The 17,776-nt window shown below is 50.7% G+C and overlaps 1 protein-coding gene across 2 annotated transcripts in view; it reads right to left on the reverse strand.

The window, feature by feature from the left end:
* The window catches only part of LOC144945092 (uncharacterized), a 54,113-nt gene extending 39,206 nt beyond the window's left edge, over window positions 1-14,907 (reverse strand). Inside the window, exons 1-2 of one of the 2 annotated variants that reach the window (XM_078873336.1) lie at window positions 13,479-14,907; window positions 11,306-11,497 (exon numbers count right to left, since the gene is read on the reverse strand). In XM_078873336.1, the coding sequence (XP_078729462.1) occupies window positions 11,306-11,497; window positions 13,479-14,164 (878 nt within the window). In that variant the 5' untranslated portion in view covers window positions 14,165-14,907. The remainder of the gene's footprint in view (window positions 1-11,305; window positions 11,498-13,478) is intronic. The other variant, XM_078873337.1, reaches the window with a different exon arrangement.
* Window positions 14,908-17,776: the final 2,869 nt, after the last annotated feature.

Consider the following 17,776-nt stretch of genomic DNA (forward strand, 5'->3'; position numbering starts at 1 on the left):
AATCATTCTCTACGTGAATCATTCTCTACTTTGAATCATTCTCTACTTTGAATCATTCTCTACGTGACTTGACCGAAATAACCAAAGAGTATGGATCCCTGCAGTCACGAAAACTTCAAATCTAGATTAATTCTCTCTCTACAAATAATTTTCTCTCTCTCCAAATCATTCTTGCTCCGAATGACGACCTCTCTCTCTTTCGCCGAGAGTGAACGGACGCTGCACGTGTTACAGATGCGCAGTGATTCACTCCTCCAGTCCAGCATGCGTGGCGTCGGCGCTGCCGCTCCTGCTAGATGAACGGAAGACAACCGTAACGTGGGAAGGCGCCACCGCGTGTCATGGACACGAGACAACGTGAGTGGCAAGAGACAGACAACATGAGCAAAACGACACAGACGTGACGCAAGACGGAATGTGATTGACACGTTGACACGACACAGACGTGACGCAAGACAGACAACGAGAGCGACACACGCGGCACACAACACGCGGCAAGACAGACAACGCGACATGAGAGATGAGAACGTGAACAACACACGAGAAACACAACGCCAGCGACACGAGGCAGACAACAATGCCAGGGTCATGTGGGGAGACGCCGAATCTTGAGAACCAACTTCATCCCCTAGTGCGGGGGAGGGGTTGAACCGGTACACACGCAACCATCACCACCACCCCCATCAACATCATCACCAACACCACTACCATCACCACCACCCCCATCAACATCATCACCAACACCACTAGCATCACCACCACCACCGTCAACATCATCACCAACACCAATACCATCACCACCACCATCATCAACATCATCACCAACATCATCACCAACACCACTACCATCACCTCCATCATCATCACGACCCTCACCATCATCACCATCATTATCACCAAAATCATCATCACCAAAATCACCAACATAATCATCATCACTACCCTCACCAACATCACTACCATCATCACAATCATGACCATCACCAACATCATCACCATCATTACCATCATCACTACCCTCGCCAACATCATTACCATCATCAACATCACAATCATGACCATCACCAACATCATTACTATCACCACCATCAACATGATTCCTACCATCAATATCATCACCAGCATCATTCCCATTAACTTCATTATCACCATCACGACCATCATAGTCAAACTCATAACCATCATCACCACCATCACCACCACCACCAACATCATCACCATCATCGACATCATTATTAACATCAGATAAACAGCTGAAACAGCTTGCACCAATGGCTTTACTCGGGACATCAACTTCTAAAGTAATTTTAATATAAAAGCTTCACTCCAACACGTATGTACATTTAACTTCGTTCGCACCGTATGTAGCCAACCGTGCTAACCGGGGGGCATCGCGTTCACACGCTTGGGGCAGCAATGGTCTTGAAGCAACGGCTGAGTAAATCCGGACGTGAATGTAATTAATAAGATGAGAAATAATATTATAATAATTACATATTTATCTAGGATGAGCCATGCCAGTCATAGGAATGTTTTTTTAAGAGGGTTGTGCACTGGAGTTTTTCTAGTAAAATTAACGGTGAGTGTTTGTACACTCATCAAAAAATAGATGTTTTCTATTATTATTAAAAGTTAGTGTTATTACACTCATTTGTGAATGTGTACACACTCATCAAAAAGGCGTTTTGCTATTAAGATTAACGGTGCTTACACACTGATCAAAAACGGGGTTTTCTATTAAGATTAACGGTAAATGTTTATACACTCATCAAAAACTGGGTTTTTCTATGAAGATTAACGTGATTGTTTTATCCATTGAGTTTTTCTATTAAGATTTGGAAACCACTGCAGCTGTGGACTTTTAAATCTAGATTGAAAACTCATTTCTTAGATTTGCTTTTTGCCTTTAAGTTTGTTGTCCTTCTCCCGTATCTCCGATCGGCACGATTGGCTACGTACGGTGCGAAAGAAGTTCAACGTACACACAGTGCATACGAGTGGGAGGGAACCGGAGAACCCGTAAAAAAACCCAAACATGCGAGGGGGCAGCGCTCTATCCCATCGAGATGGAAACAGGTGGCGATTACCACACTTGCTGCACTGCCTTCTCCTGGCGAGCCAGGGTATGGCACGTGCTCGAAGCCCATCGGGAAGAAGGGAGTTTCAAAACATCTGTGAATCATAATATGTATTTATACTGGAGGAATGTGATGACCTAAAATAAGGTTATTTTTCACAAATATCCAGCAATGGTGATCCACCGAAACTCGCCACAGGTTCGGTTAGGCGCGGGGGCTGCGAGCAATGGGAGCACTAGCGGAGCCAGTGGGGGGGGGGGGGGTGGCACGTTCCCCCCCCAATGATCCGATCGAAATTCCTAATTTCGGTCGGATCATTGGGGTTTATTAGTAATAAATCGGCATTTTGCGACCCCCACTGCGTAGCATATTATTATGTGCCAGGGAATCTATGAGATGATAAGACAATAGTCTGAGTCCATAACTGGCAATATGTTACGGCAAAGCAGTTATAAGTGACTCAGAATTGTGCGCAGTTGCGTATACAGTCCACGACTTCCCTGAAGGCATTCACCTTCAGGGAGTGCGATGCAGATCACACACGTCAAATTCGACCCTCGATCGATGGCTGTGCCATCGCCGCACACGCGTCGAATATAAAGCAAGGGACAAGTCCTTAGTTACTAACAACTCGTATCATTTTTCATTGCTGGAGGGGTTGCCCCCCCTAACTGAAAATCCTGGCTCTGCCATTGAATGGGAGGTGAATGGAGACGCCCGAAAGAGGTGAATGTTTGGGAATCTGTCGTCGAACAGGAGGCAGGTTGGAGAGGACAGTGATGGTGGTGGCGGCAGCAGCAGCATCGGAGCCGTCAACAACTTTGTGATATATTAGCTCAATGAGTTTAAATTCTGCCGAGGTTTTAATCTGGTCGGAATTTGATTTCCATGTTTCATTTTAACACGTAGGCTCATAATGAAGGTTTTTGGGTTAGATCGCGTTATTTATAAATGTGTCACAACCCTCCACCACCCGACACGGCCAATCAGTAAAAAATGTGTCACGTTGACAAAAGACAAATAGTTCACGACTTTAGCCCACCGGTGTGTTGAAGAGTGGATCCACAACATTTAAAATTTGAGTACGATGTTTCGCTGGAAATATACATCCAGCATCTTCGGGCGATTTGCCAGAATAGTGAAGCCATCCACCTGCTCCGTCTTAATTAGTGCAGAATGACGTCATCATTGTTGAACCCCCATCAGGATTCGAGATCAGAGGTGGGGATGTATGCAATTATGTAATAGATCAGTAATCAACCACTTAGCATGTGACTCACCTGTAAGGAATTGCAATGTGTGTTGTGTATTACTTATTAATATGCTTCCAGGCTGCTCTGAGTCTATAGCTATCACAGCGATTAAAATAATTTGCATTCTTCGAAATTTCAATAGATTCTCTAACTAATCTTGGCCAGTAATAATTAGTTCTGCATAACACTTCAACATTGTCAAAATCAATTGAATGTCCTTGTTGGCAAGCATGCTCTGCCACTGCTAACAGCTCTGTTTGGGATAATTTAATGTTACTTTGGTGTTAATTTAGTCTTACGCTAATGTTACGTCCCGTCTGTCCAATATAACCCATTCCGCATAAGCAATTGATCCGATATACATCTTCTGTTGATAACTTCGGTAATTCATCTTTAGTACAAGACACTCGTTTTTGAATTTTGTGTACCATACCAAATCTCACTTTAATGTTTTGCTTTTGTAAACCACGGGCTAATTTGTCAGCAACTCCCGAGATATATGGTATTTTAATTGTTTTGATAATCTGATCACTTTCAGCAGTATTGTTATTCGATGTTGATTTGGCATTCAATGCCCTGTTAATTTGAGCGTTATTGCAACCATTCAGTCTTAGTGCTTCTTAAACATGTGTAATCCCTTTCCCTAAACTTTCACCATCTGACTCTCTCTTTGCCCGATGTATGAGCATCTTGATGAGAGAGGATTTCTGTGCTGGGTGATGATGCGAATCTGCATTCAGATAGGCATCTGTGTACGTTCCCTTTCGGTAGACGCTGTGTGTTATTTTGCCAGTTTGACCGCGTCCAAGCAAAATATCCAGGAATGGGAGTGTGTTGTTCACCTACATTTCCATGGTGAACTGAATGGCTGGGTTTTGCGCATTGAGATGATTTAAAAATTAAATAAGTATGTCTTTACCATGTGGCCAGACAACCAAAGTGTCATCGACATATCTCAACCAAAAATATGGTTTTAATGTACTTGAGGCAAGTGCTCTTGTTTCTAAGTTTTCCATGTGTAGTGAGTCCAACTGAGTCGCAGACGTTATCTTGGGAGCAACACTATTTATTATACAACAGCACGCAACACGATCTACACTCGGGTCTCGAATGCCCATCTAACCACGCTACGGCGGAACTAGACACGGTTCGCTATCCCAGTCTGGACCACAAGCTGGGTCCCGGACCGCGTGGCTAGAGGCTTCTTCTCTTGGGCCATCGTTGTATGCCCCCGGGCTGGGGCTGGCTCCGCCCTTCGCCTCGCCCACACAGTGTTGGTGTACGGTGATTTTTCTGCAATTTTTTGCTGTCTTTTCTTGGATTTTCTGTTTGCACTCAGTCACATATTCACTTTAAGATGTTTTTTGTTCATGTTTTTGTTTGTTGCGGTTGCACCCAATTCAAGAGCCGAATGGCTCACAGGGCTCTACCTAATACATGAAACTTGAAACTTCCAGGTCTCTCGAGCTGCTTCTCGAAGGCTCCCGAGAGCTCTTTTGGACCACGTGACCGCCCCGCGGCCCCCGTCCACCGGTGGCCCCCCTCCAATAGCATCCGGCCACGTGTCAGCAGGTCAACCAGCGTATCATGCCCCAACGTCACCCTGGCTGGCTGACGCTCCCTCTCGCTCCCTCACCGGGAGCCCGCACCGCACACTGCTCGCGATGCCTCCGCGCTGAGCAGTGCTCACCAAGCCCCGCAAGGGCTGGTACCACACCCTGTAACCCGGGCTGCCCATAATGACAACACATTACCCACCGGGCTTCGTAAGCCCCGGCACCATGCAGTGACAAGCACAGTACAGATTTGCTATAGCAGGAGAAAAAGGAGAGCCCATTGCTGCTCCTTCCTTTTGTTTAAAGAGGTCACACCTCTCCACAAGAAATAAGTGTTATTTAGACAATGGTCGGCTAGTTTTTGAATATCTTCCGGTAAACCTGTCTACTTTACCAGTGAATCAAGTAATTTAAGTGACTCGTTAACTGGAACCTTAGTGAGACAGAGAAATTACATCAAAACTTACCAGAATATCATTAGGGTTAAAATTAATATCTTTAATCACATTCACAAGATGTTCTGAATTTCTTATAAATGAAGATGTCCTTCCGATGTAGGGCTGTTTTTGTTTAGTTACATATTTTGCTACTTTATATGTGGCAGAGCCTATTGTACTTACTGTGGGTCGTAATGGGATACAGATTTTATGAATTTTTGGTAGCCCATACAATCTTAGTGGTTGTGCGGCCCGTGGCTTAATTTGGTATTGCTCAGTCTTGGCGATTAATTCATTTTCATTTTGATATTGTCGTCTAAAGCCTCGCGTCCCATGATGTTCGGCGTGTCAGCATGCCGTTTGCATGGCTGCCGCTATATATAAACTACTAGCGGGAAGCACCCGGCGTTGCTTGGGGAAAAAATATATTTCAAAACTTCTCTTAAAAACATAACATGTAAATACACAAATACTAAGCTATTGTGAAAGCCCGGCTTGCCTTTTGTCCATTTGTTTGTCAACAAAATTATAAGAGGCTTGCTGAAGTCCAAAAAGTTATAGAAAGTGGGGAGTAAATAGTTGATCTAAAAGGTTTCCGAAAATTGTCGACCCCCCGCCCCCTCAAAAAATGTTTTTACCCCCGCATAGGCATATAGACCTACACACCCTACATACAATAGAGTAGAATCTAGTGACTCTTTAGTAGTATCTGACTCTACAGTAGTATCTACTGACTTTATAGTAGTATCTACTGACTCTATAGTAGTAGCTCCTGACTGGATTAGTAACTACTGACTATAGTAGTATCTACCGACTCTATAGTAGTATCTACCGACTCTATATCAGTATCTACTGACTCTACAGTAGTATCTACCGACTCTATATCAGTATCTACCGACTCTATAGTAGTAACTGACTCTGCAGAAGTATCCAATGACTATAGTAGTAATTACTCCATAGTAGTATCTACCGACTCTACGGTAGTATCTACCGACTCTACGGTAGTATCTACCGAATCTATAGTATGATCTACCGACTCTAAAGTAGTAACTACTGACCGTAGTAGTATCCACTGACTATAGTAGTAACTACTAACTCTACAGTAGTATCTACTGACTATTGTAGTATCTACTGCCTCTGCAGTCGTATCTAATGACTACAGTAGCAGTATATACTGATTATAGTGGTATCGAGTGACAGTAATATTAGCCAACTCTATAGTAGTAACTACTGATTCTATAGTATCTATTGACTCTACAGTAGTATCTATTGACTCTATAGTAGTATCCACTGACGATAGTAGTAACTACTAACTCTATAGCAGTATCTGACTATAGTAGTATTTGCAGACTCTATAGCAATATCTGCTGGCTCTACAGTATCATCTCCCAACTCTACAATATCATCTCCCGACTCTGCAGTAGTATATCCCGACTCTATAGTAGTAACTACTGATTCTACAGTAGTATCTACTTACTTTATAATAGTATCAATCGACTCTATAGCAGTTAACTTACTTAATAGAGTGCCGTGGTGAGGCCTAGTCCTGTGCACAGCCCCCGGCCTCGCCTAGCTTGCCCAGCCGGCCGAGGTGGCGCCGATTGCGGGCGGGGGCATGGTGGGGGGGGGGGTAGTGGCCCAGCCCCAGCCAGCCGAGGTGCTACCCCTCCCACCATCCCCCCGCCCGCACTACAATAATAGTATCTACGGACTATATTAGTAGCAGCTACCGACCCGATAGTAGTAAGAGGGGGGGGGGGGACATCACACTTTGAAGAATTTACCTCAGCGTTGTATGTATTTTTTGCATTATTTACGCGAATGAGAATTCCCCCCCCCCACCGATTGTGTGCGTTGCTATGGGAACCATGGGTCAGCGTTTCGCACATACAGATGCGAGCTTTGGCGCGCGCTCAGCGTAGTAATATAATAGTAATACATTGTTAATTAAACTACTTTAAAGTGGACGGATGTGAAATACGAATAGTGCTGGCTCACCCCGGGGCTTATCTCGTGGTGTCTGGGTACTTTTTGAAAGGTAAACCCCACACTTTGTGAATTAAAAGCATCGCAAGTTGCGTTCAAACACACAAGAGACAAAAAATGTATTTTATAGGGAAGATTATCATCAATCACCACCACTACCAGCACCATACCATCATCATCGTGATCACCTTCATCATCACCACCACCACTACCACTCCCAAACTCACCAACGCCTCGACTTACACTACACCAATCACCACCACCATCATTATGGCACACACCCCACCATCACATCCACCATGATAACAATCATCACCTTCGCCCTCAACACTTTCACCACCACCACCATCCGGGACCTCATCATCCTCCTCACCTGGGCTTGTGTAGCGCGCACTTTCTCGTCGTGTGCTTCCTGAGCTTCATCACCACCGCTAGCGTCTCCTTCATCATCAACCACTGCTCACCCTCACCTGCTCACCCGAGCTCTTCACGTGCCGTTGTCCATGGACTGAGGCTTACCCGCACTCAGCACCGCACACAGTTGCCATCACCACCACCATCGTGACCACCACCCTCACCAACAATATCGCCACCACCCCTCCACTTATCACCCCCATATTCAATTCGCCATTCTCACCCCATCGCCCTCAACCTGACAACCCACACCGCCACCCTTGCCAAAAACAACCATTATTCTCCACTAAGTGGTGATGTCACCACGGTGCTTGTGCCAGGCTAGGTCCACTTTTAGGCCATGGCAAAGTGTGGAAGGCTCTCTGCTGGCAGGAGGACAGATTGACTGAGATGACTGTCAGATGCACCACCTGCGCTCCCTACAATGCTACCTCGCTGCGTTTTAACTGTCCAACGCTCCGCTCGTTGTTGTGAGCGTCGCTCTTCCGACTTCCATTGTTGTTGGAGAGCAAATGCCTCCAACTGCCCAGTAGGGTCCTTCATGAGCCTCCTCTTCCATAGAGGCCGATCTTGACAACGCTGGTACCAGTCAACGGTAAGCCCACTCCGCTTCATATCCTTCTGTACCACATCAGTCAATCTCTTCTCTAACCCATGCTGTGCACATGTATCCCCATCTACCCGGCCAAACAGAAGCTGCTTGGGCCAGTGGTGGTTGGGCATGCGGCCTACTTTAACCTGCCTGAGGAGCTGGCCAATGGGAATGCTTTCAGATGTTTCAAGTATCTGTGAGCTTCTCGCACAATCTAGGCTGGTTAAACCCAGGATGGGTCAGACGGGTCACATCCTGAAAGTATCAAGCTAGCTCAGCTTGTGCCTGGAAATGGGTCCACGTTTTGCGAGCACAGAGAAAGGGGGGGGGGGGGCATAACTGTGGCTTCGTATGGAGTGACAGGCCAGGTAGCTCCCATACACCGCTACTTTCGTAGCCAATGAGAAGACATTGCCGCTAAACTTATAAGATGCGAGACATCCATTGCCAAATCGGAGTTGGTAATGATCACACTGCCCAGGTATTGGAACTCTTCACTTTCTTACACAGCTGCCACATCACTCATGGTGAGTTGGAGGGGGGGGGGTTATTTGATGACAGGCAGATGCTTTGTGCTTGTCTTACCTCTCAGTGGCAAGTTCCTGGTGAAGAATGGAGATTTGAACTCTGACCCTCAGGAATATCTATAGAGATTTACTGACCATTTTTGTGAGGTCTTGATGAGGGTGGCGGGTGATTTCCTAAGCTCAAACAATATCATGGGGCAAGGAGGGCCTGTTCCTGCAATGGTTGCGGAGCCTCGAAGGCGAGAGGAAGTAGCCATCCCCTGTGAGCGGCTGGCTGATGTGCCATCAGCCAAGGAGGTGTGTGGAGCGATCCGGAGGATGAGACCAGGTAAAGTGCTGGGTAGAGATGACTTCCCAAGCGAACTGCTGAGGAGGGTGGCGACTGCGTGCAGACTCTGCTACGTGACATCATAACAATTGCTTGGACCGCACGACGGATTCTACGGGATTGGAAAAATACCCTGGTGGCCGCCCAATTTGAAGGGGGACTGCACCGTTTGCAGTAACTACCGGGGTATCTTCCCTCCTTGAGGCGCCGGGAAAAGGTCCTGGAAAAGATTATTCAAAATCGCCTTGGCAGGCAACAGGCTCGCCGAGAGGTTGCGGATCCCCCAGTGTGGTCCCGCACAGACGCTGTTGTCTGTCTGCTACAGCAGGAGGTGTAGGGAATTTCAACAGGACCTACGACTCCGCTTTATGGTCCGGGTCACTCTAATAGGCCAGGGCGTTAGGTTGTTTTCCTTGGACTTTTGGGATGTGACAGCGATGTTGAATTGCTGTATAGTGCAATTTCCATCTTGTCCAAATACAATGGGAGGCTGACCAACACCTGGGTAAAATCCAGGGATGGCTCCAACTAATGATGACGACTTGGCAAATGCTTCCTCACCACCACTAAATCCACACCACCCTCTCCTCCCTCACCACCACCTCACCACAACCAATTCCACCATCACTCACACCACCACACTTACCAGAACCACTACCATCATCATCATGTTCATTGTGCCCATCACTATGACCACCCCATCACCCTCACTACTATCCTTACCACAGTCACCACAAAAACCTTCACAACTACCACCAAGAACCCTCACCACCACCTTCACCACAACCAAGACCCTCACCACCACCGCAGCAGTCAATACCACCATCACCCCACCACTCTCACATCCACCTCCACTATTACAGTCATCATCATCGCATATTTCACCACCGCCACCATTGCCCTCACAGCGCCGCACTCACCCTCACCACCCTCACCACTCTGAGCGTTCATCGCCGCAAGGCATGTAACGATGCATCGATTCGCCGCGTTGACGCAGACTCGTGGGCACGGGGTACGCGGTGCATCCAATCGCGCGCGTGAGAATCCATCAATGAGTATTTATGCAAATTACATGCAAAAGAGAACCAGTGGAGACAGAAGTAATGAGAAACTATTCAAATGAAAAGTTTATATATTGTGTAAATCTATTCTTAGAATAGAATTGCAACCCTTAATCGAAGTGGTGTAGTCGTGTGGTTGACATGGCAAGGGCCCTGGTGCAAAGAATATAAGTTTAAAACTATTCAACTATTGTTCGTTTTACCAGGTAAGGCCCCACTGTGCTATGTAGCGTTTGTCAGAAGCTACTTGGGCGCAAGTGATAGCTCAACGAAGTGGCTCATCTCGTGGAAATGTACAGCAGCCAAATACTCAACGCACGTTTATTCTAAATGTGGAGGGGATAAACTGGAGGACCCGGAGAAAAATCCACGCTACCACGGGGAGAACGTTGAAACCCCAAATATTAAGGGGTTAGGGTCAGAATGAAACCCACGACCTCCTGTATACCAGGTGAGGGAGTTGACATCTCGCCATCGTGCTGCCCCTATAAAGGGACCCCCCCCCAATCACTCTTTCAATTTCCCCCCAGCCACCCCCTCTTTGTCGCCCGGCAGTTGGGCCCATGTGCAGTTGCATTGCCTACACCACTTGATACCTCTGCCACTGAATCTTACGTTAGTTTGTGGTTTTTATGTTAGTCCGTGGGTCTCCATTGTGAGTTATTGTTCTGTGTGTCTGCCAGTCTATGGGTCCTATGTTTGTCAATACGTTGTTAGTCTACTGGCCCTTTACATAAGTGTGTGGATCTCTAATAAGAGTCCATGGTTCTCCACGTTTGTCTTTGGTCTAACATGTAAGTATGAGGTCTGCGATTTCACAGGCCCCGCAGGAAATGAATTAAATAAATGGCCCCCCCTTCTCCTTTTAGCCTGCCGCCTGGGCCACTTTAGACCGTAGCAATGCGGGGTGCAGTTGCACCGCCTGCACACCCGATAGCTACTCCACTGACGAATCACAAGAGTCGAGGGGGTGGGGTGGATCGAGTAAAGGGGTGTGTGGTGGGGAAGGTGAATCGTTACATGCCCATTCAGCAGCAGCCTCACTCTCCTCACCCCCCCATCACCCTCCTCACCCGAGGTCCTGGTCGCTGTGCTTCCTGCGAAGGTGTTCCCGCAGCGCCGTGGTGCTCTTGTGGAAGGTGAGGCACACGCCGCACACGCGGCACCGCACCAGGCTCCCCTCAGGGGGATCAAAGTGCTCCCACACGCGCGACCGCTTCTGCCGCAGCACCTGATGCCGAGGTCTCTCTCCAAGGGTCCCATCACTCCCCCGCAGCCACCGCCACCACAGCAGCCACCGTCATCGTCACAGCCATCGTCGGCACAGGGCTCACAGCCGCCTCAGTCATCATGCCCTCCACCGCCGGTGTCGGTCACCACGGACATTACCACAGATCTCCCCAACCACGTCCACCACCACCACCACCACCACTGGCATCATCACGTCCATCACCACAGATCTCCTCAACCACGTCCACCACCACCACCACTGCTGGCATCATCACGTCCATCACCACAGATCTCCTCAACCACGTCAACCACGTACATTACCACAGATCTCCCCAACCACGTCCACCACCACCACCGCTGGCGTCATCACGTCCATCACCACAGATCTCCCCAACCACGTCCACCACCACCACCACCACTGCTGGCATCATCACGTCCATCACCACAGATCTCCTCAACCACGTCAACCACGTCCATCACCACAGATCTCCCCAACCACGTCCACCACCACCACTGGCGTCACCACGTCCATCACCACAGATCTCCCCAACCACGTCCACCACCACCACTGACATCACGTCCATCACCACAGATCTCTCTTCCACCTCTGTTACCACGACCACCACTGGCGTCATCACACCAATCAACACACATCTCCCAACCACCTCCATAACCACCACCACTGACATCTTCACAGCCACAACCACCTTCACCACGATCATCACATCCGTCACCACCCACACACCATCACTCTCACTACCCTCACAGCTCATCAACGTCACTCTCACCCCTCTACACATCACACCACACTCATTCCACAATCTCCCACACTTAACGCTCTCTTCACCTTATCACCATTATCCCACCACTACTCTCACCCACCCACCACATCACTCTCCTCACATCACGCCCATCTCACCACAAACTCACACTATACTTGCACAGTATCTCTCATACCCCCCCCCACCACTTCTCTCACCCCCTTCCACTCCCCCATCTACTTCCATCCCTCACCACTACCCCCCTATCATCTCACCCTCATCTCTCTCACCTCATCCCCCCCACTCACCCCCCCCCCATTCTCTTATGTCACCCTCAGTCCCGCTCAGCCCACCCCCCTCACCCTGCCTCTCACCTTCCTCCCTCACCATCACACCCCCCATCTCTCTCACCTCATCCCCCCACTATCACTCACCCCCCCACCGTCACCCTCAGTTCCGCTCACCCCACCCCCCCATCACTCACCCTCACCTAAACTCTCCCACCCCGCTCACCACTCACCCTCTCTCTCACACTTCCCTCACCCCCCCCCATCACTCACCCTCACCTAAACTCTCCCACCCCGCTCACCCTACCTCTCACACCTCCCTCACCCCCCCCCCCCCCATCACTCACCTGAACTCTCCCACCCCGCTCACCCTCTCTCTCACACCTCCCTCACCCACCTAAACTCTCCCACCCCGCTCACCCCCCCATCTCTCTCACACCTCCATCACCCCCCCCCCCACCACTCACCTAAACTTTCCCACCCCGCTCACCCCCCCCCCCCATCTCTCTCACACCTCCCTCACCATCCCCCCCCCCCACCTAAACTCTCCCACCCCGCTCACCACTCACCCTCTCTCTTACAGCTCCCTCACCACCCCCAACCACCCCCCATCACTCACCCTCACCTAAACTCTCCCACCCCGCTCACCCCCCCCCCCATCTCCCTCACCCCCCCACCACTCACCTAAACTCTCCCACCCCGCTCACCCCCCCCCCCATCTCTCTCACACCTCCCTCACCATCCCCCCACCTAAACTCTCCCACCCCGCTCACCACTCACCCTCTCTCTTACAGCTCCCTCACCACCCCCAACCACCCCCCATCACTCACCCTCACCTAAACTCTCCCACCCCGCTCACCCCCCCCCCATCTCCCTCACCCCCCCACCACTCACCCTCACCTAAACTCTCCCACCTCCCTCACCCCCCCCACCACTCACCCAAACCCCCCACCCCGCGTGCTCCTCACCTGAGCTCCTGCAGCGCGTGCTTCCTGCGCAGGTGTTCCCGCAGCGCCGTGGTGCTCTTGTGGAACATGAGGCTCACGCCGCACACGCGGCACCGCACGCGGCTCCCCGCGGGCGGGTCGAAGTGCTCCCACACGCGGGACCGCTTCTGCCGCAGGGCCTGGTGCCTCACCGGGGGGGTCCCGGCCGCGGGCGACCCGGGACCCGCCTCGGGGAGGTTCGCTACCCCGACGCCGACGATCCCGTAACCGGACAGAGGCGGCAGCGGGGGTAGAGGCAGAGCGTCCAGGTGGTGCTGAGGCTGAGGCTGCGGGTCAAGGGGATGTGAGTTGAGGTTGAGGGGGTGATGGGGCCGGGGACCCAGGGGGTGAGAGTTGAGATCCAGGGCGGAGTGCGAGTTGAGGGGGCGAGGGGGAAGCGGCTCTTTGGGGGCGGGGGACCCCGCGGCGATGGAGGAGTCGTGGGGGCGAGAGTCGCCGTCGTGGGAAGGGGTCTGCGGGGTCTGCCGCCGCTCGGGGGTCGCGGTTTGGGGGTTCGAGCCGCGGGGGTGAGGGGAGTCGGGGTCCTGAGCCGTGGGGGGCTGCGGGGGGCCCGGGCCCCCCACTGTCGTCTCCTCCTCCGCCCTCTCCTGCCCCTCGCGGGGTGCCCCCCCCCTCCTCCTCCTCTCCGGGAGCGCCGCTTCGTTCATTCGCGCCGAGAGCGGCAGCCAACGACGATGACGATGAAGGCGGCGACGATGATGATGATGGAGACGATGATTATAGTTAATTAATTGCGATGACGCCGTAACGATTACAACAGCGAATGCGGCACTCCGGGCATGATAATCAGAGCGGCGATCGCTGCAATTGACGACGATCAACCTCGTCGACTCTGACGACGACGACGAAACAATGGAGCCGACAAGCCGGGCGAATGAAACGACTTTGACTGCTGCAGTTGTAAGCAGCAACAACAACGAACGTAGAGCCAAATCGACTACCGTGCAAACGACGACGATGATGATGACGGTAACAACATCGACGAACACCGCAGCCACACTGACGAGGAGGAGAAGGGGACGACGATGATGATGCAGGGAGGAGGAGGAGCGCCGAGACAAAATCGATCAATCGATTACGGCGCCTGTCTAATCGACTTGCCGAGTAATCGATTCAGTGAGGGGAGGGGAGCGAGCGGGAGCCGGGCTGTGGGGGAAGGGTGGGGGGGGTGGTGCAGGACCCCCCCCCCCCCGCCCCTCCCCCACCACCAAAGAGGTGGGGGGGGAGAGGCATGCTCGATCCACTGCTGCATGAAGGCGACGCGCCACATCTCTCGCACGAAGCCCGCGGTGAACGGAGTCGCGCAGCCCGTGGTCGAGTCAAGCCGGGGGGGGGTGGGGGGGGTTCCACCCGTAGCCCCGCCCCTCGCATAGCCCCCCCCCCTCTCATTCATTGAGGATCGAGCGTCTCGGCGCGCGACTGCCCATGACTGGGACCGGTGCGCGGGGGGGGGGCAAGGGGGGGGGGTCGGGTCACGTGGCGCGCGTGGGGCCACTCCCCCACCGCCTCCCCCTCACCCACCCCCTCCCTTCAGCGACCGCGCTCAATGATGAATCGATTTATCGATTATGAAGCCGATTCCCCTTCGTTGGCGATTCTCGAGTCGATCCCCGTCTGCTGCGCGCCCTGTGGATTTCGCTGCCGCGTTCGCGGCTTTAGCGTTAGCGGCAGCACCGACGCATCATTGTGCGAGATCGGCCTTGTGCGCTGTTGTTGATGTCGCTGTGTGCGCGCTGCTGCAAGTTTCGCGATTAATCACCTAACGTCGAATCGTAGTCGCGATGAATCGTAATCGCTTCGCGAGCGCCCAGAAGGAAATCGGTATTCGATTCGTTCAACGTACAGATGACGAGATGGGACACAAGACACCCATTGTAGACAATACAAACTCTATTGTAAATAGTGGGCAATAAAGAATGTATACACAAAACACATACAGATTTGATGAAGACAATATACACAAGCAAGGCAACACAATGAAGAAAATACAATGCAGATAAGACGGGACAGAACCACACACGAGATAGAGAGACAGGCAGACAGGATAAATAAAGATTCTGATTATGTGCGGTTCAAACACAAAGGGACCGTGAGGTTTCACGAAATCAATGCGAATCGAATCTGACAGGCGTCGATTCCCTGGATCGCTGTGGGCAAAGGGGGTGGGGGGTGAATCACGAAGTCGCGCGCCGTGCCGCACAAGGGCGCGGGGGAGATCAATGCGGGGGATGGGGGGGGGGCCTCCCCCCAAGGGCCCCTAAGGACCCGGATCTCGCCTCCACCACCACCACCCCCCCGGGATTTGCAGGAGCCCACGCTGACACTCCTTTGTCTATACTCCGTCGTGCCGGACGGCATGCGTGTGTCCAAAACCATCACAGGCAACAACGGCTGACACCCACAACCAGCATCGCCACAACCATTAGCATTGCCACCACAAGCTCCATCTCCACTAAAAGCAGAATCTTTACCACCACAACCATTAGCATTGCCACCAACAAGCACCATCGCCACAATAACCAGCAATTTTTACCACCACAACCAACATACATGATTACTGCCACCACAATTATCATCGCCACAACAAGCAGCATCTTTACCACCAGAACCATTATTGCCACCACAAGCACCATCGCCACAAAAAGCTACGTGAACACAATCATCAGTCACAGCGTCCCACTACACATCCAGCAGAGCCAACATTGTCACCACGATCACATCAACCAGCACAATCCAAAATCACAAACGCCATCCACAACTACACAATCACCAATCATTACCTCACCTACCATCCACAATCGCAACTGCCACTCATACAGTCACCACCATTCACCATCTCCGAAATCTAAACTATTTTTATTTTACACCATTGGAACCTCATTTGCCAGTAAAAAATATGATAAGTGTTTTTTTACCCTTCTATCTGGCAACAAAACTGACACCTTTTTTTACAAGGAGTCATGTTTGCATAGACCACAATACCTGCAGCCATAATGCAAACAAAAAACATAACTCTGATAATATATGCACTGTCCTTGAAGTTGATTGGTCCAGACACCCGAGACAGCTTTCCTTAGAGCCTAGTCTCACATGGGTTGGACCAGATGACGCCAAAAGGCGCACAACTCAAAGCCAATGCACCATCAGAGTATGAGAGCTTGGGGTAAGCATTTACACCATTGGAACCTCATTTGGCAGTAAAAAATGATAATTGGTGTTTTACCCTTCTATCTGGCAACTGTAAAAAAGGTGTCAGTTTTGTTGCCAGATAGAAGGGTAAAAAAACAATTATCATATTTTTATTTTACCAGGCCAGGCCGGCCCAGAGCTGTTTCGCTCTTTTTCAGAAGCAACCTGGCCACAAATTATAGCTCAACGAGGTGGCTTATCACGTGGAAATGTATAGAAGCCATTGTTGCTGCATTGGCAACTCGTGCACCGCCCGTGCCTTCTGGTGTTGTTACACTTGGGCTACTCCCATCTCCTTACAGTTTGCCTTTAGAGGCTGACTCCTTTGCCTGATGACGACCGCTTGTGTTGCGATTGAAACGTCGTGATTTGTTTTATTGTATTTCATTTCTAACGACGTGACTTTACCGAAAGAACGAAAGAGTATGGATTCCTGCAGTCACGAAAGCTTCAAATCAAGATTGAAGCCAAATACTCGAAACGCACGATTCTAAATGTGGAGGGAAAACCCCGGAGAAAAATGTACGTGACCACGAGGAGAGCTCCAAATATACAGGCATCAGGGTCAGGCTCGAACCCACAACCTCCTACATACGAGGCGAGGGAGATAACATCTCGCCGCCGCCACCACCACCAGCATACAACACCCGCCATTCGCCACGAAGTGGTGTGAACGTTCAACGGCGCTTGTGCCAGGCCACTAAAACCACAACTACCATCCACACTAGAATCACCTCTCCATTACACCACTCCCCCATAACTGTCATTCGCCCCGAAGTAGTGAAAACACCAGGCTTGAGCCAGACTAGGTGCACTTCTTGACTATGTTAAGTGTCCAAAGCGTGCTGGTAGATCAAGACAGATACCGTACTATGGATGAACCAAGATGACTGGCACCCGTGCCCCCTCGCGTTTAGCAGCTCAGCTACACCACTAGTTGTGAGCGTCGATTCTCCGCCCTCGGCTTTTGTTGGGAGGGCGACTGCCTCCAGCTGCCCAGTAGCGTCCTTCACAAGCCTCCTCCACAGAGGCCAATCTTGACACCACTGGCGTCAGCCATTGGCAAGTCC

This window comes from Lampetra fluviatilis, chromosome 36 (genome assembly GCF_964198595.1).
Source record: "Lampetra fluviatilis chromosome 36, kcLamFluv1.1, whole genome shotgun sequence".
Lineage (NCBI taxonomy): Eukaryota > Metazoa > Chordata > Hyperoartia > Petromyzontiformes > Petromyzontidae > Lampetra > Lampetra fluviatilis.